The 25,651-nt window shown below is 42.9% G+C and overlaps 9 protein-coding genes across 12 annotated transcripts; 3 read left to right on the plus strand and 6 right to left on the minus strand.

Moving 5' to 3' along the window:
- The first annotated feature begins 38 nt into the window (after nt 1-38).
- Nucleotides 39-4,254, plus strand: LOC108115655 (transmembrane protein 47). Of its 3 annotated transcripts, XM_017227214.2 has the most exons (7): nt 39-185; nt 1,940-2,213; nt 2,288-2,363; nt 2,418-2,604; nt 2,680-2,829; nt 2,883-2,951; nt 3,012-4,254. In XM_017227214.2, exons 3-7 carry the CDS (start codon nt 2,313-2,315, stop codon nt 3,170-3,172), a joined length of 618 nt encoding a protein of 205 aa, XP_017082703.1. In that variant the 5' UTR covers nt 39-185; nt 1,940-2,213; nt 2,288-2,312; the 3' UTR covers nt 3,173-4,254. The 3 variants fall into 3 exon arrangements, with proteins under 3 accessions (XP_017082703.1, XP_017082701.1, XP_017082702.1); XM_017227212.2 differs by lacking the exon at nt 1,940-2,213 and having other exon boundaries at nt 39-552; XM_017227213.2 differs by lacking the exon at nt 1,940-2,213 and having other exon boundaries at nt 39-552; nt 2,883-2,945.
- Nucleotides 4,255-5,398: 1,144 nt separating this feature from the next.
- Nucleotides 5,399-6,554, minus strand: LOC108115654 (mitogen-activated protein kinase kinase kinase 7). 2 transcript variants are annotated; one of them, XM_017227210.2, is made up of 5 exons: nt 6,489-6,554; nt 6,135-6,434; nt 5,891-6,070; nt 5,699-5,834; nt 5,399-5,637 (listed from the first exon to the last, which is right to left on the minus strand). In XM_017227210.2, exons 1-5 carry the CDS (start codon nt 6,537-6,539, stop codon nt 5,450-5,452), a joined length of 855 nt encoding a protein of 284 aa, XP_017082699.1. In that variant the 5' UTR covers nt 6,540-6,554; the 3' UTR covers nt 5,399-5,449. The 2 variants fall into 2 exon arrangements, with proteins under 2 accessions (XP_017082699.1, XP_017082700.1); XM_017227211.2 differs by lacking the exon at nt 6,489-6,554 and having other exon boundaries at nt 6,128-6,213.
- A 186-nt stretch (nt 6,555-6,740) lies between these two features.
- LOC108115653 (endoribonuclease Dcr-1) lies at nt 6,741-13,911 on the minus strand. The gene is made up of 5 exons (XM_017227208.2): nt 13,030-13,911; nt 11,144-12,969; nt 9,473-11,081; nt 7,310-9,414; nt 6,741-7,254 (listed from the first exon to the last, which is right to left on the minus strand). Exons 1-5 carry the CDS (start codon nt 13,838-13,840, stop codon nt 6,844-6,846), a joined length of 6,762 nt encoding a protein of 2,253 aa, XP_017082697.2. The 5' UTR covers nt 13,841-13,911; the 3' UTR covers nt 6,741-6,843.
- Nucleotides 13,912-13,976: 65 nt separating this feature from the next.
- LOC108115729 lies at nt 13,977-15,941 on the plus strand. The gene is made up of 5 exons (XM_017227303.2): nt 13,977-14,067; nt 14,128-14,923; nt 14,993-15,604; nt 15,665-15,718; nt 15,777-15,941. The coding sequence occupies exons 2-5, from the start codon at nt 14,135-14,137 to the stop codon at nt 15,846-15,848; spliced, it is 1,527 nt and encodes a 508-aa protein (XP_017082792.2). The 5' UTR covers nt 13,977-14,067; nt 14,128-14,134; the 3' UTR covers nt 15,849-15,941.
- On the minus strand, nt 15,794-18,554 carry LOC108115728 (protein vreteno). The gene is made up of 6 exons (XM_017227302.2): nt 18,025-18,554; nt 17,565-17,969; nt 16,689-17,505; nt 16,440-16,624; nt 16,188-16,381; nt 15,794-16,132 (listed from the first exon to the last, which is right to left on the minus strand). Exons 1-6 carry the CDS (start codon nt 18,327-18,329, stop codon nt 15,954-15,956), a joined length of 2,085 nt encoding a protein of 694 aa, XP_017082791.1. The 5' UTR covers nt 18,330-18,554; the 3' UTR covers nt 15,794-15,953.
- A 91-nt stretch (nt 18,555-18,645) lies between these two features.
- LOC108115687 (chromobox protein homolog 3) lies at nt 18,646-19,610 on the plus strand. Its single transcript, XM_017227255.1, has one exon. It carries the CDS (start codon nt 18,726-18,728, stop codon nt 19,437-19,439), a length of 714 nt encoding a protein of 237 aa, XP_017082744.1. The 5' UTR covers nt 18,646-18,725; the 3' UTR covers nt 19,440-19,610.
- On the minus strand, nt 19,453-20,583 carry LOC108115686 (mitochondrial ribosome-associated GTPase 1). Its single transcript, XM_017227254.1, has 2 exons — nt 20,328-20,583; nt 19,453-20,276 (listed from the first exon to the last, which is right to left on the minus strand). The coding sequence occupies exons 1-2, from the start codon at nt 20,524-20,526 to the stop codon at nt 19,504-19,506; spliced, it is 972 nt and encodes a 323-aa protein (XP_017082743.1). The 5' UTR covers nt 20,527-20,583; the 3' UTR covers nt 19,453-19,503.
- A 285-nt stretch (nt 20,584-20,868) lies between these two features.
- Nucleotides 20,869-22,192, minus strand: LOC108115684 (O-glucosyltransferase rumi). The gene is made up of 2 exons (XM_017227253.2): nt 22,059-22,192; nt 20,869-22,004 (listed from the first exon to the last, which is right to left on the minus strand). The coding sequence occupies exons 1-2, from the start codon at nt 22,174-22,176 to the stop codon at nt 20,890-20,892; spliced, it is 1,233 nt and encodes a 410-aa protein (XP_017082742.2). The 5' UTR covers nt 22,177-22,192; the 3' UTR covers nt 20,869-20,889.
- LOC108115683 (O-glucosyltransferase rumi) lies at nt 22,164-23,774 on the minus strand. Its single transcript, XM_017227252.2, has 2 exons — nt 23,604-23,774; nt 22,164-23,543 (listed from the first exon to the last, which is right to left on the minus strand). Exons 1-2 carry the CDS (start codon nt 23,737-23,739, stop codon nt 22,444-22,446), a joined length of 1,236 nt encoding a protein of 411 aa, XP_017082741.1. The 5' UTR covers nt 23,740-23,774; the 3' UTR covers nt 22,164-22,443.
- Between the last annotated feature and the right edge of the window lie 1,877 nt (nt 23,775-25,651).

The following is a 25,651-nucleotide window of genomic DNA, read 5'->3' on the forward strand; positions in this document are numbered from 1 at the left end:
ATAGATGCACGACTTTTTTCGCTAGTGTCAAAAAAACATCGATTTTTGTTCCAGCTCTATGAGGGAAGCAAAACATTATTATTTTCGTCGTTTTTATTTTTTGATTATATAGAAAAGTCAGTGGTCGAGGAACATGTAAAAGTGAAAAGCGACATAGCTTTTTTAAGCAGTTTGACAGTGAACAGGTAAAAACGAAGAGCAACGAATAATTTGGCGAAAGTGCCTAGCAGACGGCGAGAGTGTGAAAAGGCAGCGAAAAGAGAATAGAGAAAAAATATAGCAGTCAGATTCGTGGGCGTGTGTGTGTTTGTGCGTGTGACATATTGTTATAAAGAAATTTCAAAAACAAACGTAGTAGAAAAGCAGAAAAACAACAATGCATCAGCAACAACATCAGCATCAGCACCAAAGCAACCTTGCTGGTTACAACAACAAAATGAACGTCTTGCCCAATTACACGCTCAGCGGAATGAGCTCCTTTGATGCCGAATCGCTACCAGATTATTCAGAATTTGATTCCGAATCGGTAACTCTGGACTATTACAAGGAAAGGTATATTTCTGAACTTAAACAATTCGCATTTTGTTTTGCTTCCGTTTTCCCTCAAAAAACACACACACACACTTACATATATTTACATATGTATATGTGGAAATACCCTCGCCCTTGTCATTGTTGTTGTTTTGCATTTGGCCGTTTGCCCCAATTTTGCCTGCCGTTACCGTTACGTTCTATATAGCAATTAACCGTTATGATCCTGTTGCCATGCCACTCACCCACACACACACAGAAACACACATACCAGCACACAAAGTCCATATTCGCTCATCTGCGAAATTGTTTCTCGTATTTTGTTTTTATTCAACATTTCTAGCCGCTATAAATAAATCTATATTATCTCTGTCTGGTCCATCGAAATATATCTCGCTATTCGTTAGACGCTTCAGCTATGTAGTTCATAGTATGTTTATACATACATACGTATCTTTGTTAGCGTATCTGCATCTTGAAGATATTAAAAATTGGGAGGGAAACGTGCGAATTTGTCAAGTCGAGTTTTATATACCCTAGTGACTTTTTAAAAGAATGGGAAATATATAATTTAAATTTAGGTACAAAAACTGCGTTATTGAAAACGATAAACCTTTAAAGTCGATAGTATTCAGGATGGGCAAACTGATCAATATGCTGATCAAAATATATGTGAAGTCAGTTAGGGTATAACAATGCGAATGGATAATTAGCATATCGGTATTTCCAGCAATAAAATTGCTTAGTTGCAGTTGCCTCGCAGCATAATTTATGTGGGGGCTGCACCTCATCAGCCCCAGCTTCCGTCTTTTGTCATTTGGGGTTACCCCCTCACAGACTCAAATATTCCGCCGCGCTTCTGTCTGTCACAATAGAGCGATTTTAATTTAAACAATCCGAAACTCATTCAACTGTGGCAACGCATTGTTTTCTAAATTGCAACAGTTAATCCATGACATACAATGGTGCCTACAGTTGTGGTCAAGATAATATAGCTTATTCTGGGGTATTAGACTTAAAAGAAGCTTTTTAGTGTATGTTTCACAACGATAAACTTGAACCATTTTAAATAAATAAATAAATTTAATGTAATAAATTTTAATATTAATCTTAATATTAGCTTCTTTTGTTCATTAAAACCTTTTAGTTTGTCCTCTGTTCGTTTAATTGCCATTTGCTGCAGGTTGATTTGGAATATCTCGTAAGCCCTTAATAGTGTCCCATAGTCTTTTCGTGGTGTTGTTGCTCGAGTTGTTTTTGCATGTTGCTGGTGCTTACTTAACTGCCTTGATGTAAACAAACACACATGTCGTACGAACAATGTGCGCAATTGTCGCTCTAATCGAATGTCAAAAACTTTTCTTTTTCCTGCCCCGCTAACAAACAAATCCACCCTTTCGTAATACAGATGTTGAACGGGCTGCTTCCGCCAGCAATTTGAAATTCGAAACGCATTGGAAAAACCTCAGCGCGCAAACCAAAAGCAATAAAACGCCAATTGAAGCATTTATATTAGATTGTTAAAGCCAACCGGCGTAGCATTTATTCGCCTGCCCCGAAAATAAAAACAAAATAAAAACCCTTCCAACATCCCATTAAGCAAAACTAACCAAGAAACGCATTGAAACGCATTCCAATTAGTAGCTGCGGGCAGCACTTTGCCTGCATATATAGTCGTTAAGGTGAGTTTAACTGGCTTTCGAAGCTAGTAAATATATTCCTCCCCCGGAATTAATATTAATTATCACGTATGTAGTGTTCTACGTCCACCAGCGGAGAAAATGGCGCCAACAACAACGATTGAGACCATCACAATCACGAGGCCGCTTAAGGTATGCACTTGGCTTCAAGTTTAAGATTGGTTAATCAATATCTCTGTGCCACAGGTGATTGCATTTATATGCGGAGTCATCGTGGTTGCCTTGATGATCATGGCCCTGGCATCTACAGATTGGCTGATGGCCTCTGACTGGCGGCAAGGTCTTTTTGTCCACTGCATCGAGGATGATTCGGTAGCGCCGCTACCATTTAATATCCAAGATCCGCCAGGATGCTATTGGACCCGAGATGTGGGTATGTATAAAAGGGATTTAGGTTAGATTGAACTACATTCATTCTAATTGAACAAAATTTGTTATTTTAAACAAGGTTACATTAAGGCCACAGCTGCTCTCTGCATTATTACCCTGATAACGGACGTCATTGCCACAGTACTCACAGGTCTTGGCCTCCGGACGCAAAATCATAATCTAAAATATAAGTTCTATCGTATAGCGGTATTGGTGATGCTTGTATCCTGTAAGTAACGAACCAAATGTATGAGAGAATCAAATACTAAACTTATTTTACAGTGCTGGCCGTGCTGTCCGCTTTGATCGTCTATCCCGTGTGCTTTGCCGGCGAGCTTACGTATGGTATGGGTATGATTAGTAAACTTTGTGAGAAGAACTTTAAGAAATACTTGTTTTTAAATATTTTAGCTAATCGGCGAGTCTGGGAATTCGGCTGGGCCTATGGCGTTGGCTGGGGAGCGGCCATCTTCCTGTTCGGGGCCGTTGTCCTGCTACTCTGTGACAAGGAGTCGGAGGAGATCTACTATAAGGAGAGGAAAATCGTACATGAAAACCAAATGCGCGCCTAGGCAAGGCCGCACGACCTGCCTGACGTCGTTCTGTAGACTAAGTATATAGCAACCAACCAACAACAAGAACAACACACACAGACACATAGATTTCGATTTAAATCAGACTCAAGAACAGAAGCAATTTGCAGCTAAAACGAATATGTTATAATTATGATTGTGTATATCATGACCATTTCAAACCAAAAAATCCGTAGCCATCAACTACCCCACCCACCCACTACAACCATCTCATAGTACTCGGCATTTGTTTAGATGAGGTTTCCCCAATGAGTTTATTTTGTGTTCGTTTCGAAAGGTAATCGTAGACAAGCCACAAACACACGACCCACATCTATCATGTAGTCAGTCAGACAAGTCAGTCACATGTATGTACGTCTAGGAATTCTGAAAAAGCTAATCGCATTAAACAAATCCCCTCACTCGTATATACAAATTGCATGCCCAATGAGTTCCACAAACATTGTAACCAACTTTTAGAGCTTGCTTTTCCGTAGAAATCAGTAAGGAGAGCAAGTGCCAGTTGAAATTAGGCCTCTTTACAATATTGTACTCATACTCAGCTACATATAGATAGCAATGTACTCCACATGTATCTCAAAACCTAATCGTGAGCAGAATCTAAATTAGAATTTTTATATGTACGTAATCGAGAGAAGACTAGGTAACCACGACATATTTAGCACAATGTCCCATCGTCATTGTCAACGTTTCATGCCGATTACGCTTTTATAATATTTTCTTTTAGTGCTCTATGAATCCGTTTCGAATATTTTAAATTACATATGTGTTTGTCCCAGTTGTATTGTGCGACTAACACTCATTGTACTCGAATATGAGTTGCTCTTTTACCTTTTGTAAAATAGTTTAACCAAACTGTCCAGAATGTCCCCGAGCCGTTCAGTTATCGTTTAAGCCGATTTTTAAGTGTATTAATTCGTTTTTTGTAAAAGTATCTTTTGTGTAACCACCTATTTTTTAATTATTTATTGATATATTTGTGTTCTTACCACACTCGAAAACATATCACATGCAAATGACAAACAATAAAATGTTTATGACACCTTTTGTTAACACTTTAAGATATTATTTTATTTGTATTTTTTAAGGTAAACTTCCTGGTTAGGTTAGGATAAGATCTAATTTTTTTAATTGAAAAACAAGCATAAGGTATGAGTATTGGCGATAACGCAAGAACTATATTTATGCCATCCTTTTCAATAATTGAATTGTTATCCCATTAATTAAAACATTCATAATTCGTCCATAAAATCTCGCAAATCATCTAATTGTCGCCTATTTTTGGATTTGGTTTCGTTTGTTTTTGTTATTTAACGAGAACATTTTGATTACACGCCGAAATTAAGTAAAGCAAATGCAACCAAAATTAAATGCGACCTAAATTACAACAATACAAAGGGAAATATATATGCTTGAACATCCATATATACATATATATGAAGACATTGAACAAATCGTAGGCAGGAACGTGCGGTGAAAAAAAAGACGAAACGAAAACAATTATAGCGAGTATAAAAACAACAATTATACCAAAACCAATTGAATTAAATAAACTATGCTTACATACACGCATGTTTATATATATATAAATATATATATAGATATATATATAAGTTTAAAGTATGTAACATTTATTAAAAATGAAAAACCAAAACAAACCTATAATTAACGAAACAATTATACTCCAAAACAAAAAAAACGAAACTCTACGAAACGTTACAGTTTTCCATTGTGTAACTAACCAACTCATGAGCGAGGATCATTTTGTTTTTAACAAGCAAGCAAAATATATATACAAACACACATATAAATATATTTATTAAAGCGTTTTAACATTTAATTTTTTTAAATTTACATTCAATAGATAAAAGAAAAAAACAAAATTAAAGAGATTAAGTAAAATTATCAAACGTATTGCTAGTGATCCATATACTGTAAAACATACGTATGCCTAGATCGATCATATTTTATAAATTCCCTTTATGCATAGACACACCTATACCCGCAGCTAACGAAACTAACAAAAACTATTTGTATTTCCGCAAACTATACTACAGTTCACTGGATGTAACTTTGAATTGAATGAATATTTGGCTCCCCAATCCCAGCTAGAACCCATCCCAAGACCAACCTATCCGCATAGTCCATACAGTAATCCATACAATGTAAATATTTCAGGAGAGTTTTCAAGAAAATAAAATAGTGTTTAACGTTCACATAGATAAATGTTTATTATTGACAAATATGGTAAATTGATTATAAAGTTGGCCACTGAAAGTCAATTGGATCAATGGGACCTGCTTCACTCACAAATTTCCTCATGATATAAGTAACCAGTTCCATGGAATGCCTCTTTTGAGGGTCCACGTTCCAACAAGCGCTTAATATACTAATTATATCACCAGGGCAACCGGGCATAATATCTTCAAAAGAGGGCCTATCACCTTAAAAAAAAAGATAGATTAAGTATATTTAAAAGGGATTAATTAATCTCTTACTACTTGCCTCCGTTAATAGCCAGTTTCAATGCATAAGTGCCTCTATGTTCTTCTAAAGGCGTCTTGCGCGATAATATTTCCCAAAAGGTAATGGCCCAACTGTGAACATCACACTTTTCATTATAGTGACGACCTCTTAAAACCTTTTGAAAGAATGTAATAAGCTATTGTCAGCTAAAAAAACTTAATGTTCACAAACCTCGGGTGCTTTGTATCTACAGGTTCCCACATCAACCGTCATCGATTTGGATAGGTCCACGACTGTTCCGAAATCGCAGATCTTGAGTCGGAGACCCTTTAGATATATTAATGAATTGAGTGGCTTGATATCGCGATGAATGACTGCATTGGGTTTCCTAGCATGTAGATAAGCTAACCCCTGCAAAGCACAAACATTCGCATTATTTCGCACCAGAAATTTGCTTATCAGACATACGTAATACCTGAGCAATCTGGAAGGCCCAGTTGAACGCATGAGCTAAGGTATAACTTGGTTTGCTATCCGCTGTCAGAAAGCTGTCCAGATTTCCACCATCTACATACTCCATCAGCAAATGAAAGGTATCCTCGTGCCTGGTTATACCATGGAGCTGAACTATATTTTCATGGCTGACCCTTGAGAGCTGTCTAACTTCCCTCTCAATTTGGTTGTGTTGACAACCTGGACGTATTTTCTTCACAGCGATCTGAAGATTTCCCCAGTCGGCTTTAAATACACTGCCAAAAAATCCTTGACCAATGAGCTAAAATGAAGGGTTTTTCTTAACAAAAATCTTTTTATATGCCTTTTGTACTACATCTCCAATTTTGAGTTCTTCGTAGGGAATTTCCTCCACTGCCGCACTCATTCTTAACAAATTCCAACTTATCACTAAACTCTGGCAATTCTATGTGCGACAAGGGGACTGCGCTTTAAACTTATCTTTAACTTTCTTCGGATGACGTTTATCGCTAAACATCGATTTAATATCTTATCTACTTTGATTATATTCCAGACAATCGGTCAGTTCAGTTTCACCCACCCATATTAGAAAAAATATATCACTGTGTAATTCGACCATATACAATCTATTCGGGATTTATACAAAAGATATACTTAAATCTAAATAATGATCATTAAAACTAATGAAACACAATTGCAGCGATGACTCTTTAGTCTTTTTTGGCTATTAAGCCCTGCTTTTTGAGCTGGCGCAAAGCGCATTTGGCCGCGGTACACTTGGCAATGCGATAGTTGCGCCCGATGCCACGGAAGGTTCCTTTGCAGAAGACATCCACGGTAACGCGCACCCGTCGCCCATCCGCCAGCTTCTCGGGCTTACCGAACTTGGCTGTCTCCGGTTCTAGCTCGAGGAGTTCCCGTATGGGCGACTTTGGCACTGAGTTGCTAAATTGCTCAATTTCCGGACTCATCATATTGCTATAGACATGCCACACCACATCTAGGGACATGTTGGAATCGAGAAAGATGGCACCTGCTATCGACTCAAAAACATCGCCCAAAGCCTTGGGCACCTCAACGTCCTCCGCATCATCGCACTCTTCCTCGGACAGCAAGTAGTACTAAAACAAGGCAGACCAATAAATAATGAAACTGTAAGGAAGAACTATAATTTACCTCCTCACTGATGCTGTGACCATTCTCCTGCTGGATTCTCACGAAGCGATCAATTACATCGTTAAGACCCGGCGAAAGATGACGGAAGAATTTGTGGAAGCCATGGCGTACTGCAAGGGAGGCGAAAATTGTATTGTTCACCAGCGCTGACCGCAAATCCGTTAAAGCGCCTGGCGAATGCTGGCGGGGATCTTCGTATAAATGCCGTGTTATAAGGTAATCCAACACTGCGTCACCCAGAAACTCCAATCGCTGGTAGCAATCCGTCAGTCGATTGGGAGTATAACTGGCATGTGTCATGGCTTGCAGAAGGTAGGACCTATCTCGGAATTGGTACCCCAGACTCTCCTCGAACTCCTCAAAACCACTTAGCAGTTGGTCCAGCTCCTTCGAGGCGTTGGGGGCAAAGTGTAGCAAAGGACTGCGTGGCGTCGGCCATGCGCCATAAACCGTAACCATTTTATCCGTGTTTGACCTCGTGCTTCCTGGTATTCGTTCCTCCTCGTTTGCAGCCTCCAGTTGCTTGGTGAATGGTAGCACTCTTACACCCAGCCAGGCCATAAAGAGTAGTGCTCCACGCGGACCGCACTCAATGAGATAGGCTCCAATCAGTGCTTCAACGCAATCGGCTATGGACTTATCCGGAATGCTGTGCTGCGAAACGAGATTGTAAGGAATGAAGCAGCTAAAATCATTGCAGCTGTCATTGGAGTCGTCTAGCTGGCCATTCTGGGCAGCTCCAGTCTGCTCCAAGCCCAATGCTTCGGCTTTTTCTCGAACCATCTCGCAGATTTGTACGCTGCTCAGGTTTTTGATATCCAACAGATCGGCCAGTTTCCAGTGATGCGTTGGGATCTTTGCTTCTATGAGCGCCTTTTCCAGTTCCTTGGGCACGTAGTAGCAGGGTGGTAGCCAGTTATCGTGCGGTTCAAACTTTGTGGCTATCATGTACTCGCCCAGCCTCTTGCGCCTTCCCAGGCGATAAAGATTAAGATTGGCCACCTGCTTGGAGCGCAGGTGACTAAGCTTGCCCTCGTGTACGTTTTCGTAAGTAATATACAAATAGGTGGTAATGGCGTATTTGAGAAAAGAATCACCAATGGTCTCCAGGCGCTCCAGATTAATGCCATCGTTGGCATTGGACATGGTTAGGGCCTGCAAAATTATGCTGGGACTGGGTCCTGGATGGCCCACTAGATTCGGTTGACGATCGAAGCTGAATCCCGCAGGAAGTATCGATGATGAAATGTCTTTCTTGGGAGTTTGTGGCTGAATTTCTTTTCTATCAAACCGAAGTTCCAGCTGTTTTGCTTCCAAGTTCAGTCGATGATGATCGTTGTAGTTGTCAAAACTATCTCCGCATCCCAAGACGCTATAGGTCTCCGGCTCATGCCGAGACACCCAATCTGCATTTAGATTCTCCAAGTCCGACAGCAGCAGTTCGCGTCTATCACCTAATTTTTCTACTATCAGCTCTTCTTCTACATATGGTAGCAGCTGCTTTAACAGCTCTATCATCGAATCCTTGGCAACCCGAGCTTCAGTGGAATCACTTCGTTTCAGAACCAACTGCTGGTCGTGGGCCACCAGCATACCGCAGCTTTCAATCTCTGTCTTAAGTTTAGCTATGGATTGTTCGTATTTGCCACTGGGAATTCTTTCCTGATCCTCTTCCTTCTCTTGTTCGAAGTTGAATCCAATCAACAGGTTCTTTGTCTCCTGGTATTGCCTCTCATTAGCATTCGTCGCCTGAATGATGGAAAGCTGTTTTTGGCGCTTCTCCACTTCTTGAGCTGTTTCGATGGTCTCCGCCTCGTTCTTGGAAGTAAAAGCAATGCGACCGGCATCAATGTCATCCGCCACATTGTCCTCATCCGAACTGTAGTTGTGATGCATATAATTTATCGGTCCTCCATTATCATCATCGTCATAGCTGGAGCCCAGCGAATTGTCCGAATCATAATAGTTGAATGTTGGCTCTGCTGGAACTTTTCCTTTGCTTTTTCTGCTCTGTTGAGGCTGACTGTGCTTCGGAGCCTTAAAGCTACCTTCCTCATTGCTCACATCCCAAAACGTTGGTGAGCCATAGCGTGTCTGTTGATCACCTGAAAGATATAGTTTGGATTATTCCTCATTCTGCTTGGGTTACAAAAGAAAACTTACAGAACTTAACGTTGGCAGGAAGAACTGGAAGGTGAAAGGCATCATCCTCTTCATCGTCATCTTGATTAAAACTGGCTATGTCGTCGGCCATGTCATTTGACCAAGTGCCTATCTCAATAAAATCATCTGCCTCTTGTAGCTTTTGTTCACCCTCAATAATAAGTTCGATGGCACTCTTCTCCACTTTATCGACTTTTGAATCCTCATCTTGCTCGGATTCTTTTTTTCCTGACTCATTTTTATCATCGATTAAGTCTTTACCATTGACTAAAGCCTCCTTAAGGGAATCCTTCTGTTTAGACTCCCGCGATTTCTTCAACACTTCCGATAAACTCCACCCAAAGTCCAGCATGGGCCATTCGAAATCCTCCTCCTCGATCTGCTGCCTTCCTAGCCCGAGATCCTCAGAAACCTGTTTCCGAATATCGTCAGCCAAGAGAAGTCCATTGATGCGGTATAAGATGCAGGGTAGACACACGGCAGTGCGCCACAATGAGGCCGGAAAAGGATGCACAGTGCACAGCTCCGGCACTAGAATCTGCTTCTGCTCCAGATTCTCGCGTTTTGCCCTTTTCGTCTCCTCAGAACTGGTGGGCAGTGCTACGCCTTTGCGATTCACATATCGTGGGGTAAGGAAGTTCAAGCGAGCACTTGTGTGATCCACGTCCAACAGTGGCTGCGAGGCATTCTGTATGGTTAGACCATACTTGACGAGGTAATAGTGCTTGAACGTGCGGTAGTTGTCGCCAGGAAAGCAGCTAAGTGGTGAAAGATGTGGACATATCTCAGCCACATAGAAATATTGCGGTTGATCCTGGTTGCGATACCATGGCATCACTACGGCATCCTGGAAACGTTGAGCATCAAACTCCTGTGCCTGCCGCTCCTCATCGGGCACTGCCTGAGGCATTGTATTTCCATTGGCCTGGATTAGCTCCAAGAATTTCCAGTCGATATGCTTTTCACCCTGTGTCGACTTCACTGTGGGCACAATGAAGACACAGTTCTCGGTGGAGTCGGGATCGAAGAGCATGAGGAACTTTTGTAGCCGTAGTACATTGGTGAATGTGTAGTTCAGAAAACCGTTTATGCACTCAATCTGCTCACTGGTTAGGATTACGCGATCCTTGGCTAACTCCAGAGAAACCTTCACTTCACCGGAACGTGTGAATATCGAGAAAGCACTTAATTTCGGAATGCGTTTGGTGGTGAGAATGCCAAAGCCCTGCTGGGAGTCTTCGGGTGGATAAATTTTGCGTCCGCGCGTATTTTGCTCTTCCGGAATTGGACACTGAAGCGTTAGCTGGATGAAATATAGATAGCATGGTGCACCTGCCACCGGACGGCAATCGCAGAACTCGGAAGCAATGCGTTTGTAATAGTACTGACGCCTTTTAGTCGTTCCGGGACGAGGTTCATCGCTAAGCTGGACAATCTGCTCGTCCTCTGGCTCTAAATCGAAACACTCCCAATCTGGTTCCAAGGCGCGGAATCCCTCTTTACCAATAGGCTGCAACTGGTCGTCCAGTTCACCTATCCTATGTAGCTCAACACATGCCTGCAAGGCTGCCAGTCGACGAGCCAAAGTCTGAGTGGACATCGGTAAACCCTACAAAAAAGATTATTAAAATGCTAATGTTCCTTTATGTTGACGATATTTTACAAACTTACCACAATGTCGTGCTTCAATGGCGAGTTAATAGGCAATCGGAGTGTGTACTGAAACAAGATCACCCCAGCTCTTTCGGTTCGAGTGCAGCGCCACAAGGCAGTCAGCTTTGTGAAGGTGTCACTGGGCAGACGAGCGCAGTACTTGTTGACCAGGGCTATGGCACTTCCGAGATCCACGGAGGCACCGGTGAGGAGATGCGGCTTGGGTCGATATGCCGCCAGGCAGGCACTGAAGCGCTCTGCCTCTCTCTGCTCCTGCTCTGGTGGCTCTGTGTTAGCACATTTGGACAGCAGCATCTGTTCGATCTCGCGATACTGTGCCATTTGATGCACCAAGTCTTTGGTGGTGTTGGCTAATCGATCAACGGTATCTATTTCGGGAGTGGGATTATCGGTAAACTCTATGTCGGCTGGTAGTGCCAGTTCACACCGAGCGCGCCTGGATTTTCGTTCCGTACTGCTCTCACTTGGAGAGGTGTTACTCATGCTGACGGCCTCGTCGCTGGAATTACTTGTGTCCAATAAAGCTGTAGACGGCGATTCGTCCTGGATCTCTTGCAGCTTGATGTCGCATGCCGTTGGCGGCTGTTTACTAAACACTTCGGGATTTAGAATTTTCACTGTTCCGCGGGTCGTACCAAAAGTATACGGATCCGAGCCGTAAGAGTTTGGCATTGCCGAGTCATCCGAGTCACTGTCTGCCTCTGTAGTATCTCCTGTTCCAGATGTCCCGCAAATGAAGCGATGACTTTGATCACTCAGTTCCACCGGTCCTACAGTTGGGCTATCGTAATTGGGTGCCACAAGGATTACATGATATGCAGGCGCTGCTCTGGCACGACCTTTACACTGAACATAACTGCGATAAGTGGTGGGCGGATCCCAACGCACTACTAGATTGCACTTTGGCACATCAATACCCTCTTCTAGTACAGAAGTACCGATTAGTACATTACAGTCGTGCATACGGAATCGTTTGAGCACTTCCTCCTGTCGTCGGTGCTCTAACTCAGCCTCCTTGGGCTCCGTGGTAGGATCAGCCACTCGGTCCGTGGTGTACTGACAGCGTAGGAACTTCAGATCGGGATCACGTTTACTTATTTCCGCCAGCAGGTCAAAAAGCACTCTCGCCGTATGGTTCTGATTGCAATAGATCAGCGCACAGAGCGTATCGCTGCCATCATGTTGATCCCGGTGGTGACGTCGCGTGTACACTCGTCTGCGGGTTCGGGGTTGGCCACTGGTAGAAGTGCTGGCAGTTTTAGCCTTCGTCTGGGCAGATATATGAGCTACACGAGAAGTGTTTTTGGACGGCTGTTTGTCATCTGACGTATGGAGAATCTGCTCGAGATTGGCCACTAGGGCTCGTGTCTCCATGGTCTGTTGCTCTATTTGGTCTACCACCCGGCACTTGCTTTCCAGCACTTGTGAAAGTCGGTTAAAGTCCGCTTGATCCACCTGTTGCCGCATCCTGCGTAATCCATCGGCCTGTGTGTGCACCTCTTCCGGCTTAAAGCACCGCAACGTCTGCAGCAGGCGTCGCACCTTGGGGCTAGAATAGCGTTCAATGGTCTGTCGTATATCTCCGCTAGATCCTTGATGCCGTTGGAACGCGTGATCGCAGAGTGCGTGCAGTTGTATGAGGGCTGTGCTCACAAGACAGTACAGCAGATAGTGCCGTTCGTGCGGAGTCTTAACTTTCAGCTTCTCGTTGGTGTGATAAAAGTGCTGTGCAGCCCGATGGGTGCACCATGGTCCCATCTCGTGCAACACGGCTAATAGTGAGTTTATGACGTTCAACGGATCCACCTTGGGATCTGGTATGTCTGTAATTGATAAATGACTAAGTTAATGAACGATATTTTACTTGGATTTCTTAAAATTACCCTTCAGTTCCTCCATAAATTGGTCTGTGCCGTAGATCTCATAAGGGTCATATCGGTGATCTGACAGAAATGACTTGTGAGTATTAAGGACGTCGGCCAGCACCAGGGACAGCTCGTCCAACTCAAAAGGGGCGCACTGTACGATATACTCATGCGGCCGGGAACAGTATCGGAGCACAGTGACGATATCACTTGCAGTCTCGATCCGGCAGAGCACATTTCTCTCCAGGGTGGCCAGCATGACACTCAATTGTTGCAGCTCACATCCGGCGCTGTGCAGTGGTCCAGCCAATCCGAGAATGCGTGGCCTGTCCACCGGGGCGGCCGGTAGAACGTACTCCTCAAAGATCGGGATTATTCTCTGATAAACTGCACTATCGTGACAATCCTCCAGCACAATCAGTTCTACGTTGCTCAGCAACAGTTCACGACCAAGGAGCAGGCTAAGAAATCCTTCTGGCCGTAAGATGGACACGTGATAGTCCGTCCAGCAGTGGTCAAAGGGAATTTGCATGTCCGGCTGCTCCTGCCACACCCTCAGGTCCGTCAAATGGGTAAGCATTGTATAGATAGAGCATGGTTCAGTACTGGCCCCCACCTCGCAACTTAGGTAGACACTGACCCGACCACGTTTTCGACCGCGTCGCGACAGTTCCTGGAGCAGCTTGAGGGCTATGAATTCCTTGGAGCTACGATGGCCCAGACAGATAATCGTGTTCCGCTCGTAGGCGGCGGCCAACAGCTCCACCTGGAAGTCGCGCGGCGTGAACACGGTTGTGTGCAGGTTGTTGTCGCACCAGTGGAACGCCATCGTCACCAGGGGAATCACAAAAATCGTGCCCGGAGAAGATTTCAGAGAAAAATCTTCCAAAGCCGGCTACTGCCAACATGCCAGTGTGACCATTGGTTAGGGTTCGGGAAGAGGGTTTTATACCACCCTCCACCCTTCACATTGCATTTCTTTGGCCACACTACTTTCTAAATTAAAAATACTTTGCGCCTTGTTATTGTTTTTCCTCGATATTAAGGTGCAAAAAGGTAATATTTTGTGAAATCGTTAAGGTATGTCACTTAATACCCATATAACTTTACCCTCAGATTTCCAATGCGACGTTCAAGGGCACCTTCAATCCGTCAAGCCCGTAAGCGAGAGAATGAAGATCGAGATCCTCTAAATGAATCTTGCTCCTGGCCTAGTAATAATGAAACAAGCGATTGGGGGTCCTCCAAGGGATCCGAAAGCCTGGGACCCCGAGAACTCAGGACTGGCGACAATCCCCTTAACGAAAGCCGCATCTTCCATGTGCTCTGGCGCAATCAGACTACCAAAAAACACAAGACTTGGACTGGCAACGGTACCCTGGTGGTCACTGGATCTGTAGTAACTCTAAAAGATGACACTGGCAAAGTTGTGGACACAATGACTTGCTTTAAACAGAGTGATCTGAAGGAGAATGATGAACTGGAAATTGGTAGTAAAGATGTGGAGGTCCAGGAGGAGATAAAAACACTAGAAGAGTGCGTTGCCCAGCGTAAGCTGGAGATTGCTAGTTGGTGCCAAAAAATTGATGCCCGAAACGGTAATATGGAAACATCTCAATCTCCTGCCACCAATACTCCCTTCAGATCCCATGTGTTGAAGAAGATTAGGCGTGATGATAACTGCTTGGAGATACCGAATCTATCGACTTCGAGATTCACCGATCTTAATAAAACGGATCCTATTCCTCATGAAGCCAGCGAATTTACAAGGAAGAGAATTAACGAAGAAAGCTCTTTGGAGAAAGATGAGACGGGGTTCACCAAAACAGAATATCTGTGCCTGCTAGCTCCAGCGGATCTTCAAAAAAAAGTATTGCATTCGCTCGCTGAACATATTAAAAGTTCCAATGTGGTAATTTGAACCATTTGCACACATTTATGAGTCTGTTAATACATTTTCAAATATGCCGATGCATTTCAGGAACCTTCTGTCGTTAAGGAAATGGTTCAATTGGTCTGTGATCATCCCGTGCTCCTTAAAACCCTAGCCGAGGAATCGAAATTTAAGGAACTAATCCAGGTGATACAGCCCCAATTGCCGCCGTGGTCAGAAATGGGACTCTACGACTCCGCTAAGTTCGAGTTTGTGCATGTAATGCTGGATCATTTGGTGGTAGATCGAAGCGAGAAATGCTGCATATTGGCGAATAGTGCTGATTGTTTAAGATTGGTTGTGGGCTACTGCCAAAGCTATAATTTGGATCATGCGCAGCTGGATAGTCTCCAAAAAGTTTCTCTTTTCAACTCTCTTGGTGAAGAGGAACCAATGGTTGGCTTAGTTCTGAGCAGTGACTTACCAGAGATTTACTCTCTTCGCTGCAAACACCTCATCATTTATAATCACAATGCTAGAGAGGAAGCAAATCAATTGTTGGCTGTTGGGGAAATAGACACTAAAATCTACACACCTGTCACATCTGGAGGTTGTCCGGAGCAATTACAGTTCTATAGACGACTTAGTCAAAATGCACATGATGATTCTGTAGACGATCTTCGGAATTACATAGATGGACTGATCCCAAGCACTATATATGTAGGTATCCGAATTTTGCATTTTATAAAACAAGTACTTATTATTATTGCTATTCCTTAGGAGTTGGCCACCTGGACCAAGATCGAGCCACCTTATAACAATGATTTCTTAGAGGTATGGATTCTATAAGTTTTCTCAATTATTGTTATAAATTTATATGTATATTTTACAGGAAGCCGCTATCTCGGATAGTCTGGAAAGCATTCAGCTAGTTTATTCAAGAAAAATGAGAATGAAAACTTAAAAAAATATTACAAAATAATTAATAGTCAACATTTTCTGTGGATTTCTTATCCTCTGTATGAGTAACGAATATAACCCATTTGATTTTACCTTTCATTGGCGAACTTTACTTCTCATGACAGTTAGTTCGTGTTAAATTTAAAATGTCCTGAAGTTTGTCAAAGCGAGCTGAAAAGTTATTTTCTTCCTTGCTGTAAATGATCTCGCTGCAGGTGATGGGGGTTCCCACTGAAAAATACTTCTCTAGACCATCGATCTGATTATCGGTTAACTCGACTGGCAAACCTTTAGTAAATACAAATCTTATAGCAATGATAAGTATCTTAGGATCACTATTTACCGATTAAAATCAGTTCTGCAGTTAATATAGGGAAGATGAACTGCGGCGGATACGGACGTATGTCAGTGACGTGGGTTGGCACAATGTTCCCGTAATCTATAAACAAAATGCTGGGATATCCATCGCCAACTAATTCCAAGGAAAGACCGCGACACCATTTTCCCTCGTATTTAGCTATACAAAGCTCATTTTTTCTGATAGGAAGGGATGATTAAGTTGAATTCGATTAAAATAAACTGTAGGTAACTTTACGGTGGAGCGTAGGTTTCTGACTTTGCAATCTTTTCGCCATACTTCTGTATGTCCAGCTGCATTTTGGTGACTTCATATGAGAGATCCCGGGGAGTACAGTAGATAAATCCGTACTTAAGGAATGAGTTGTCCATCACAACTATATCAATGTTCATGCCTGCGGGCAAAGGGACTTGGGGAAGACACTAAAACATAATATGTTAATAAGAAGTGATTTTATGATATTGTTCCATTTGTTGTTTAGCTTACGTCCTCCTTATAGCCCAGTTCGGATATAGATGGCTCCACAGGAGTCATTATGGCCTTTAAAAAATGGTTCAAGTTGCTATGTGAATCGTTCTCCGTCATGACCACGATTTGTAAACCCTTGCTGAAGTCATACTCTCGAGTCGAGTATTTGATAACAAAAACTAAAGTCTGGTCCATTTCATATATAATTTCCCTAATACTGGGACCAACAAAACGCCCTGGAACTCCGCGTAATTGGACAGCAACGGGATAGCAAGGCAGACTTGCTAGATAGGGGCTACAGTCGTACAGATTTTTCATTTCCGTGACTTCAACGCTGCCAAAGTCTATGCAGACCACATAAATGTCCTTGTCATCATTCACATTGAGCACCATGGCGCGAGAGATATTTGTCTCAAACTTATAGAGCACAATCTGTCCACAGACCGGCTTAGTCTGCAGCTTGTGCGCCGTTTTGCCCAGCATCATTACTTCAGTGAGAATGGCGTAATAGGCGATATCCACATGAATGTCTGCCGAGCGAACATAGACCACATTAGTCTGCTCGAAAGCAGTGATCTTCACTTTGGATCCAGAAGGAGGCAATCCGGTCTTAGGGAACTTTCGGCCAACTTTCGCGTCAAGTTTAAGAAGCTTTCCCGTGCCGCAAGAATCCTTGTGCTGGTCAGCCACATCTGCTAGACATGACGCATTGCAAAATGGCATCTTGCAAAGCTTACACGAAGTATCCGTCCAGTTTTGGCAAGCAACACATTTAGTTACTCCATCTTCCAATAGGTTTTCGGCTTTAACCTCCTCGGATGCGGAAGCAATTGACCTAAACGATTGATAGATTTGTCGTTAGCTGGAGCATAAAAAAATTTTAGATAAACGAACACTGGAATGGTTCTTCCGGACCGAAAGTGTAGAATGACCTGTGATATCCTTGTTTCGTTCTTCAAATTATAGACATTGTGGCGCTCGAGGGCAAACTCGTACTTAGCACTGAGGTAACGCCGAATTGTATCCTTTTCGGCTAACAGTGATCCTTTATGGTAATCATCTTTTGTGACCAACGGAGTACGAAAGAACTCCGGATGTTTTTGTCTGCCGGCCGAGATGGGAAACTCACGAGAGTCAAGATTGACAGGGGAACGTTCAGTTGGTGAGAAGGCTGGAGCCAGATCTTTCATTGGTTTGGTGCATTTCAGAGGTTCATCTCGCTCCATATGGTGCCGACCAGTTATACATCTGATAAGATTTGGGTAACGTTCCACGCGAAGACGAGCTGCCTCTAAGGATCTTCAACATTTTATTGTAAAAAGTGCTGATTTTGCATAAACAAGTTTAGACCTACCCAATATTAAGAAAATAAACAAAGTAAAGGTTTGAAGATCTGCGGAATTCCAAATTCTGAATGACAGCGCGTCCAAAGAAGTTCATCAGCATTCTTTCCGTCACATAGGGGCTGCTCTTCGGAACCATAAAAAATGGAAATTTCGTCTGCTTGGGGTCACGCACCACCTTTTCATCTTTTAACGGAGCAGGTGCCTCATCGATCAGATTCTGCCCCGACTCGTTAGTATACATGTTCTGCATTTCTTCGTAAAAATCTTTGCCCATCGGATCAAAACCGGACCAGTCCTCCTCGTAAGACTCCATCGTTTTAAGATGTTACTACAAATACGGATCCACCGAATGGTTCGAATTCACCTGGATTCGAATTGCACTTCTACCGCGTGGAAAGAGTGTGGCCGCTCGGTAACTTGATAACTGTAAAAGCTAAAAGTACCAGAATTTTACAATAAATATTATCAAGGTAGAACCTGCGTGTCAAATATCCGCTTAAAGCGTGATGGCTTGTTTTTTTAATTCAATAATAAAAAATTAATAATGAAATGATATTGACAGAAGTAATATATACAATATTTAATCTCAAAACCTCATACAGCAATAGTCGTTGGTATATTTAAGCAATAAGAAAAAGGTCACACTCGTAAGAGAAAAAACCCAAGCCAGTTAAAAGATAGTAAACAATCCTCGCAAAGTACAATAAAAATGGTTAAAAACGAGCCCAACTTTGTGGTGGAGCGCATCATTGACAAGCGAATCACCAGCGACGGCAAGGTGGAGTACTACATCAAATGGCGAGGCTACACATCGGCGGACAACACTTGGGAACCGGAGGAGAATTGCGACTGCCCGAATCTTATACAAAAATTTGAAGAGTCCCGTGCTAAATCCAAGAAGCGTGGCGAGAAGAAACCTAAATGCGAAGAGATCCAGAAGCTGCGTGGCTACGAACGTGGCCTTGAACTGGCTGAGATTGTAGGTGCCACTGATGTCACGGGGGACATAAAGTATCTAGTGCGCTGGCAGTTCTGCGATGAGTTTGATTTGGTGCCCAGTAGCCAGCTGACGGAGAAAGATCCGCAGATGCTGATTGCCTACTTTCAAAAGATGGCTCCATATGACCGACACATATCGCGGAGAATGAAGGGCGTCCCGGAGGAACTGCGTTTGGCGGCTTCACGCACCAGTTATCCTCACATTATCAGTGCTCCCGTTGAAGTTCAGCCGGAGGTAGATCAAGCGGCAGAGTTGGTTGGCCATCTCGGTGACATGCCCCAGGTTGAACAAGTTCAACCACAACATCATACCCCCATGGATCTTGCTGATGATCCCGACGATCTGGCAAGCGTTTCCTACTCAATTCCGGTGCCAGGCGTTGGCGACATTGGCATCGATGTTCCAATGGCTGAGAACCAATGAGTACACCAGCAGATTCATCTGCTCAATGTTTAATCTTAGCTCTTAAGTTAATCTTTATGAAAAGCTATCTAAAACCGCTGGGCTCGTCCAGATTAATGTGACCCAGCTGCCCAGAGCGAAAGAAGTGTATAAACTTCCTAGCGGCCGCCAATAAATTAGTCATCACTTCTACCCTACCGTCGTACTGTTTGACTTTGTGGAACAGCTCTTCTCGATGGGCGTACTCTGCAAGCACAGCGCTAATATTATCACTGGGTCCAGAGCTTAGCTTTAACTTTTCCACGTAGTCGTATTTGCGATGACTGTTTAACCAGAAGAGTAGGTAATCCGCAATTAGATCCTCGCCCACAATGTGATCTGGTAGGCACCCCACTAGGGCCAGTTTCATGCCCATCTCATCATCTTTTATGGAGGGTTGCAGTATTCCAGGTGTGTCGATCATATAGACAGGTGGATTCTCTTGAATTTTGATGCGTTCCCCTACGGAACGAGTAATTCCCGCCTCTGCTCCCACACGTGCAGCGCTCTTCTTTTTGAGATGCACATTCCTGAGGACATTGATTATTGAACTCTTCCCCACATTGGGCACACCGATGATCATCAGATTGTTCTCAGTTGATTGGGTTCGATTGAAGCGACTACTCTCGCCCACGAGGCGTGTGGCCAAAGGCAGAATGTCCAGCACGCCATGATTTCGTTGATCCTTGCAATTGGTAAACAGAATATGCTTGAGTTCGGGCTGCTGTCTCCTTAACTGCTGGAGTACATTCTTCTGCTGCTTCGCGCCCAGGAGATCGACTTTGTTCAGGACCAAAATATGAGGTTTAACACCACTTCCTGGGGAATATTCCGTATTAAGTCTCAATATTGGGTTGCTGATTTACCCACCGGTGATTGTGTCAAAGAACTGTGAGTTCCTGCCTGCCACTGGTATGCGTGCATCGTGTATTTCCACTATGCAGTCAACATTTCGCAGTTTTTGCTGGATTTGGCGCATTCCCTTTGTCATGTGACCAGGGAACCAGTTAATACGCTGTTTCGCTGGCAGACGAAAGGTATTGCGGAAGGGATTCAACTGAGCTGCCATGATGCGGGATCCATGTAACGCTATCAAATCAAAAATAAAAACGTATAACAGCTGTTGGTCAGTGACGTAACAATTGACCAAGGGTTGTGAATTGTGAAGGGGAACACTGGTTCACGGTTCTTTTAAAATTAAAATTTAAATGCATTGTTTTAGGTTTTTATTTTAATGATATTGGAGATATGTATATCAGAATAAGTATACGTTTTCTAAGTATTTAAGCAATAGAAGCTTTTCCATGACAAAGAACTTCAAAAGTACGTAAATGAAAAGTCTGGATGTGGAAACACTGGCTTGTTTAAAACAAGATTTGAAGTAAATTTTTGAGCGCTACAGAATCCAAATAAAAAAACAAATAAATTTATTTTATTTTAGGTTATAAAAACGATATAGCTGTACCGCTCTTTTGTTAGAGACCTCGAGCAAGCCCGGCTCCAGTTGCACTTTATAAGTAAGCAACTGAGCGTATTCGGTTAATAACTTGCGCCAATAGCATTGGACGTCCTCCATTCGAAGGTGGAGCCATATAAAATGGTGTCCCCTCTCCGCAATCTCCTCCGCCAAATCATCGTGATCGCGTAGATACAGAATCAGCTCCGTCAGCTCTTCCATGTTGGCGTCGCTAGCCACGGGAACGTAGTGCACCCAGGGCTTCAGTTGGTTGTAAAAGAATTCCTGCCACAGGTCGCCCACATGGAGCACCAACGAGCGGCAAAGTAGGATGTGCCTCAGGCGGAAACTAGCCGTCACACCCCGGAAGTTAAAAAGGTACTTAAATCGACAATGCTCGGCCAAAGGCATTTCCTCGGCGGGATCAGAGTTGAGCTCATGGCCATCAGAATTGTACGCCACATGGAGCGTATACTGGGCATCGACCAAGTCTGGACATCTGCGGGAAAGCCTTACAAGTTTGTCGCGCTCCGGGGAAGATCGTGAGCCTCTGAAGAAACCAATGGATTGCTTGGCATCCCAGGAAATCTTAGCAGCTTTGGCAGCCAAGTGTTGACGCATCCAGTCCCAGCGACCTACACCGTGGGGATAATGCTGCAGGATTGGACCCGAGGTGGTCCAAAATGACCATGCAGGATACATGATGTCCAGGTGACGATTCGTAGTTGAGTAGGAAAATACTGGTCCACTTAAGCCGGACAAAAAATGCACCTGGGGCCAGTCACGTACATTGAGAACAAATTCTAAATTGGGCAGATCGCTGGCAATCTTTAAGAGAAGGTCTTCCACGTCGGCACATCGCTTCGGGTGCGAGCAGTTCGCCTGACGATAGATGCGACCACGGATTACCTGATAATAAGTTCCCAAAAGTTTGGATTGTTTCATCATCTCTGGGGTGATACCCTTGTTCTTATAAGGCTCCATATCTTTTTGGATGGTCTGGGCATGGCAAAGGCACTTAGGATCCCCCGGTTCACATGGTCGATAGGCCGCCAGGGATTGCAAGATATGCGGCACAAAGTCGTAGCTGACTGGAGAATATACATAAATAATCAACAAGTTAATTTTAGAGGAAACTTGCTTACTATTGTATTCCGGATACTGGACTGTATTGCACGTATCCTCGGCGATAGACCACGCATTCGGAGCGCAATACAGAAGCAGGGCTCCCAATAAAAGATAACTCCTCCTTAAGGTTAACATTATATTTTTGTAGATTTTACATGCTTTCCAAATGTACCTAAACAAATTTTGAGTCTTAAAACAAACGGTTTCTGAGTTTCATAAATTAAGGCTCTAAAAACATTTTTTTTTATTTTGTTAAGGATATTAGAGATATGTAATTTGAAAAAGGAGGGAAAGATGAGATTTTCTTTCTTTTAGAAATAAATACTTTTATAAAAAATCAATTAAATCTAATAATCGTTTAACGTAATACCAATTCAAATACATACGATAGTTTCCTAGTCTTTACAGTTCATTCCTAACGGGAGCAATATAGATTAACTGATCTTCCGGCTTAATCTCGTACTTCAGCAACTTCACATAGCTCTTCAGCAGTTTCCGCCAGTAGCACTTGATATCCTTCATGCGCAGGTGCTCCCAGATAAAGTCGTATCCTCGCTGTGCGATTTGCTGAGCTAGGTCGTCGTTTTTCTTGAAGAAAGAAAGGATTTCCTCATAATCCTGCTGACTGGGGTAGCTTTTTAGTGGCACATAATGCACCCAGGGCTTCAGTTGGTCATAGAAGAACTCCTGCCACTCGTCGCCCACGTGAAAGACCAGCGATTTGCAAAGGAACAAATGCTTTAGCCGGAAACTGGCGGCCACTCCTCGAAAATTAAACAAGTACTTGTATTTGCAGTGATCCTCGAAGGAGACCTCATCAGCGGCTGGAGCATCAAGGGTATCTTTGGGCGATTTCCATCCTTGGTTTTTCGTGTATTGAGCCTCGACCACCTCCGGATTGCGACGGGAGAGCAGTATTAGAGAATCCCTCTCGTCAGAAGTGCGAGAGCCGCGAAAAAAGCCCAGATCGCGCTTTTGGGACCAGGGAATAGCAGCCGCCCGCTTCTCTAGTTTTTCGCGCATCTGATCCCAGCGTCCGATTCCACGTGGATGAAGCTTGGTGGCCGGTCCTCCTGCCCAGAATGTCCATGCTGGATACATAATATCGCGGTATTCTTCTGTCTTGGAGAACGAGAACACCGGACCGCTAGCAGAATTTCCCCAAGCGGCATTAAGTTGCGGGTAATCCCTGGTGTTTATTATCAAGTCCATATTAGGTAGCGTTGGCACCAGCGGCAGTAGAAAGTGTTCGATGCCTTGGCAGCGGGCTGGGAACATGCAGTTGGCATCCCGATACAAACGATGTTCGTAAATTTTATACTTCGTGCCATATCTCGAAGAACTTTCGATCATTTGCCTGGTGACACCTGTTGACTTATAGGCCGCTAGGTCTTTTTTTAAAACAGGTGCATGGCAGGAGCAGTCGGAGTCCTTGGGATCACTGCTGCAAGGCTTGTAGTCGGCATAAGCTTTCTCGATCTGCCTACGTATTTTGAAGCCAACTAAAATCAAAATACATTTTTAAAACTTAATTAAATCAAAGCTGGCAACAAGTTGCTTACACTCATCCTGATTTATTTGGTCAGGTTCACTTTGCCCACAAGTTGTTTGCTCGGCACTGCAAAGTCCATCGTCTTCTGCACATCCTTTACTCCCAAAACTTATAATAAATGTTATTAATAAATGAATAATTAGCATTTCTGTAAATGTAAACAAATTGCAAACAAATGCGGCGTCAGCAAAAGGGTTGCCAAATGTTGCGGATATTATCGATAGGCATATTTTCGGATTGAGATCAATTCTTTGAAAACATTTTGTGTGAAATTTATACCACCTGAAAAGCAATTCAATTCAAGCAATTTCAAACTTGTTTTAATATACTCTTAACTATTAATAAAACACCTCTAAATAATGTTTTATTTGTACAATTAATTTCAGTGCTTAGCAACTCTGGTTGCAAAGCAGTGATTCAACTGTTATTTAATCAGGGTGACCATGTTTGAATATTGCAGGCAAGCTCTTCAGAAATAAACTCAACTTTGCATGGCCAGCTATGAGACGGTTACCCGAAGCAAGTAACTGTTCCTCGAGTTTTACTTTTCCACCCCGTGTGGACACACTGGCCGCTATAACCATTATAAAAAAACCAACAAGAAACGTCGAAAGTTTTCTCCGTGTTTAAAGCCATCCAATAGCCAAATTACTAACGAAAACGACGATTTGCAATTGGCAAATTATGCGTGCGGCACCTAGTGCTATCGAAACCACGTAAACCCAACGAACGCGAGTGTTTTAGACCACCTGCAATTGAAACAACCACCATTGTACATAATTTACACCAACAATTTTGCAACTACAACAACAACAAAGGACGCCGCGCTAAAAGAGAGGTTGACATAACTGCAAAAAGTAAATTGTATTAAACAGTGGTGGGCAAAATAATAAAACCCGCAAATAATAAATCCCAAAGAGTAATTTTGGCAACGAAAAACTGAAGTGGGAGTGGCACTTGCAGAAATGCTGTTGTTTTGTTGAGAGACAATTGCCAAAAAAGCCCATAAAAAAATTAACTAAAAAAGGTAATACATATTGTTATTTATTTGCAAATGTGTATATTTCTTTATAAACGTATGTGTGGGCGTATTGCGAATAACAGTTAATTGAGCACTCATCGATTTTTTTGTTAGCCCCTTCAATGTGGCTCGTAAAAAAGGCAACTTAAATTCATTTCACCTCACGATCCGATCGCCAGATAAAAACTAGAAAAAAACCGTTGGAAAAGTTGCCAGCCGTCGTCATTAAGTTGATTTGCTACCGCCGCTGATGCTGCGATTTAATTTACCCATTCGCCTGGCATTTGGATTGCTTTCGAGCTCCAGTTTCCCATTCCGTGGCATTCCACTTGGATTTTTGGTTTTCGGTTTCCCATCGTCAGATTTTCCTCGCCGAAAATCGTATCGCTTTCATTTTCACATTGGTCAGCGGCATGTTTTTATTTTGGGTCCGCGACCTAGGGTCGTACCTCGCCGTCCCTTCCCCCTCAGGCGCCCGCCCATCAAACCACCTGACTAATTATTGTTGAGTTATTAACTTGATAATTATCGCTAGCCATGAGCGAGGGGCACCGCAGGAGTTCTGCAGTACAGGAAAACTTCCGTAATTTGAAATCATCAAAAACGTTACACTCTTTTTGTTTTCTTATTATAACTTCATTGTTAAAAGAGTAAGAAATTTTATAAAAAAAATTAGAAAAATTAGCTGATAAAGATAAATTATAGAGTAAAAGCTGGTAAGAAATATTAATCAGATCTTCATGAAAAAGTCAAATTACGGAAATTTAACTGTAGCGTTGCTGTATCTTGCAGTGACTAAGAAATAACTTTGATATCTTTGAGGTCTTTTCGTTAAACTCGTTTGGAACACTATATCGAAATACTGAAAAAAACAAAATAAAAACACAAACCGTAATCCGAGCTTGGGTATGACAAAAGCTTTGCTTTGTTTATGGAAATACATATCGTCATAATCAAGCTTTTGGCTCTGAAGTCACACGTAAATCTCTGCGCATTCAAACGTATCGATGCGCGGCGATTGGGACCCTGACTATCTG

This window comes from Drosophila eugracilis, unplaced genomic scaffold (genome assembly GCF_018153835.1).
Source record: "Drosophila eugracilis isolate 14026-0451.02 unplaced genomic scaffold, ASM1815383v1 contig_47, whole genome shotgun sequence".
Classification (NCBI taxonomy): Eukaryota; Metazoa; Arthropoda; class Insecta; order Diptera; family Drosophilidae; genus Drosophila; species Drosophila eugracilis.

Bases quoted from the DNA above. Each gene is read 5' to 3' on its own strand.
- LOC108115655 (XM_017227212.2), top strand. From the start codon at position 377: ATGCATCAGCAACAACATCAGCATCAGCACCAAAGCAACCTTGCTGGT. The intron at 2,364-2,417 runs GTATGCACTTGG...TCTGTGCCACAG, and splicing joins CAATCACGAGGCCGCTTAAG to GTGATTGCATTTATATGCGG. The intron at 2,952-3,011 runs GTATGATTAGTA...TAAATATTTTAG, and splicing joins CGAGCTTACGTATGGTATGG to CTAATCGGCGAGTCTGGGAA.
- LOC108115686 (XM_017227254.1), bottom strand. From the start codon at position 20,526: ATGGCAGCTCAGTTGAATCCCTTCCGCAATACCTTTCGTCTGCCAGCG. The intron at 20,277-20,327 runs GTGGGTAAATCA...AATATTCCCCAG, and splicing joins GTTCTTTGACACAATCACCG to GAAGTGGTGTTAAACCTCAT.
- LOC108115653 (XM_017227208.2), bottom strand. From the start codon at position 13,840: ATGGCGTTCCACTGGTGCGACAACAACCTGCACACAACCGTGTTCACG. The intron at 12,970-13,029 runs GTAATTTTAAGA...TATCAATTACAG, and splicing joins ATTTATGGAGGAACTGAAGG to ACATACCAGATCCCAAGGTG. The intron at 7,255-7,309 runs GTAAATTATAGT...GCCTTGTTTTAG, and splicing joins GTCACAGCATCAGTGAGGAG to TACTACTTGCTGTCCGAGGA.
- LOC108115683 (XM_017227252.2), bottom strand. From the start codon at position 23,739: ATGCTAATTATTCATTTATTAATAACATTTATTATAAGTTTTGGGAGT. The intron at 23,544-23,603 runs GTAAGCAACTTG...TTTTGATTTTAG, and splicing joins CCAAATAAATCAGGATGAGT to TTGGCTTCAAAATACGTAGG.
- LOC108115684 (XM_017227253.2), bottom strand. From the start codon at position 22,176: ATGTTAACCTTAAGGAGGAGTTATCTTTTATTGGGAGCCCTGCTTCTG. The intron at 22,005-22,058 runs GTAAGCAAGTTT...TATATTCTCCAG, and splicing joins CCAGTATCCGGAATACAATA to TCAGCTACGACTTTGTGCCG.
- LOC108115654 (XM_017227210.2), bottom strand. From the start codon at position 6,539: ATGAGTGCGGCAGTGGAGGAAATTCCCTACGAAGAACTCAAAATTGGA. The intron at 6,435-6,488 runs GTAGTACAAAAG...CCTTCATTTTAG, and splicing joins AAGAACTCAAAATTGGAGAT to CTCATTGGTCAAGGATTTTT. The intron at 5,835-5,890 runs GTTTGTGAACAT...TTCTTTCAAAAG, and splicing joins GTAGATACAAAGCACCCGAG to GTTTTAAGAGGTCGTCACTA.
- LOC108115729 (XM_017227303.2), top strand. From the start codon at position 14,135: ATGCGACGTTCAAGGGCACCTTCAATCCGTCAAGCCCGTAAGCGAGAG. The intron at 14,924-14,992 runs GTAATTTGAACC...GATGCATTTCAG, and splicing joins ATATTAAAAGTTCCAATGTG to GAACCTTCTGTCGTTAAGGA. The intron at 15,605-15,664 runs GTAGGTATCCGA...GCTATTCCTTAG, and splicing joins TGATCCCAAGCACTATATAT to GAGTTGGCCACCTGGACCAA.
- LOC108115687 (XM_017227255.1), top strand. From the start codon at position 18,726: ATGGTTAAAAACGAGCCCAACTTTGTGGTGGAGCGCATCATTGACAAG.
- LOC108115728 (XM_017227302.2), bottom strand. From the start codon at position 18,329: ATGGAGTCTTACGAGGAGGACTGGTCCGGTTTTGATCCGATGGGCAAA. The intron at 17,970-18,024 runs GTAGGTCTAAAC...AAAATGTTGAAG, and splicing joins GTTTATTTTCTTAATATTGG to ATCCTTAGAGGCAGCTCGTC. The intron at 17,506-17,564 runs GTTCGTTTATCT...TCAATCGTTTAG, and splicing joins TCCGGAAGAACCATTCCAGT to GTCAATTGCTTCCGCATCCG.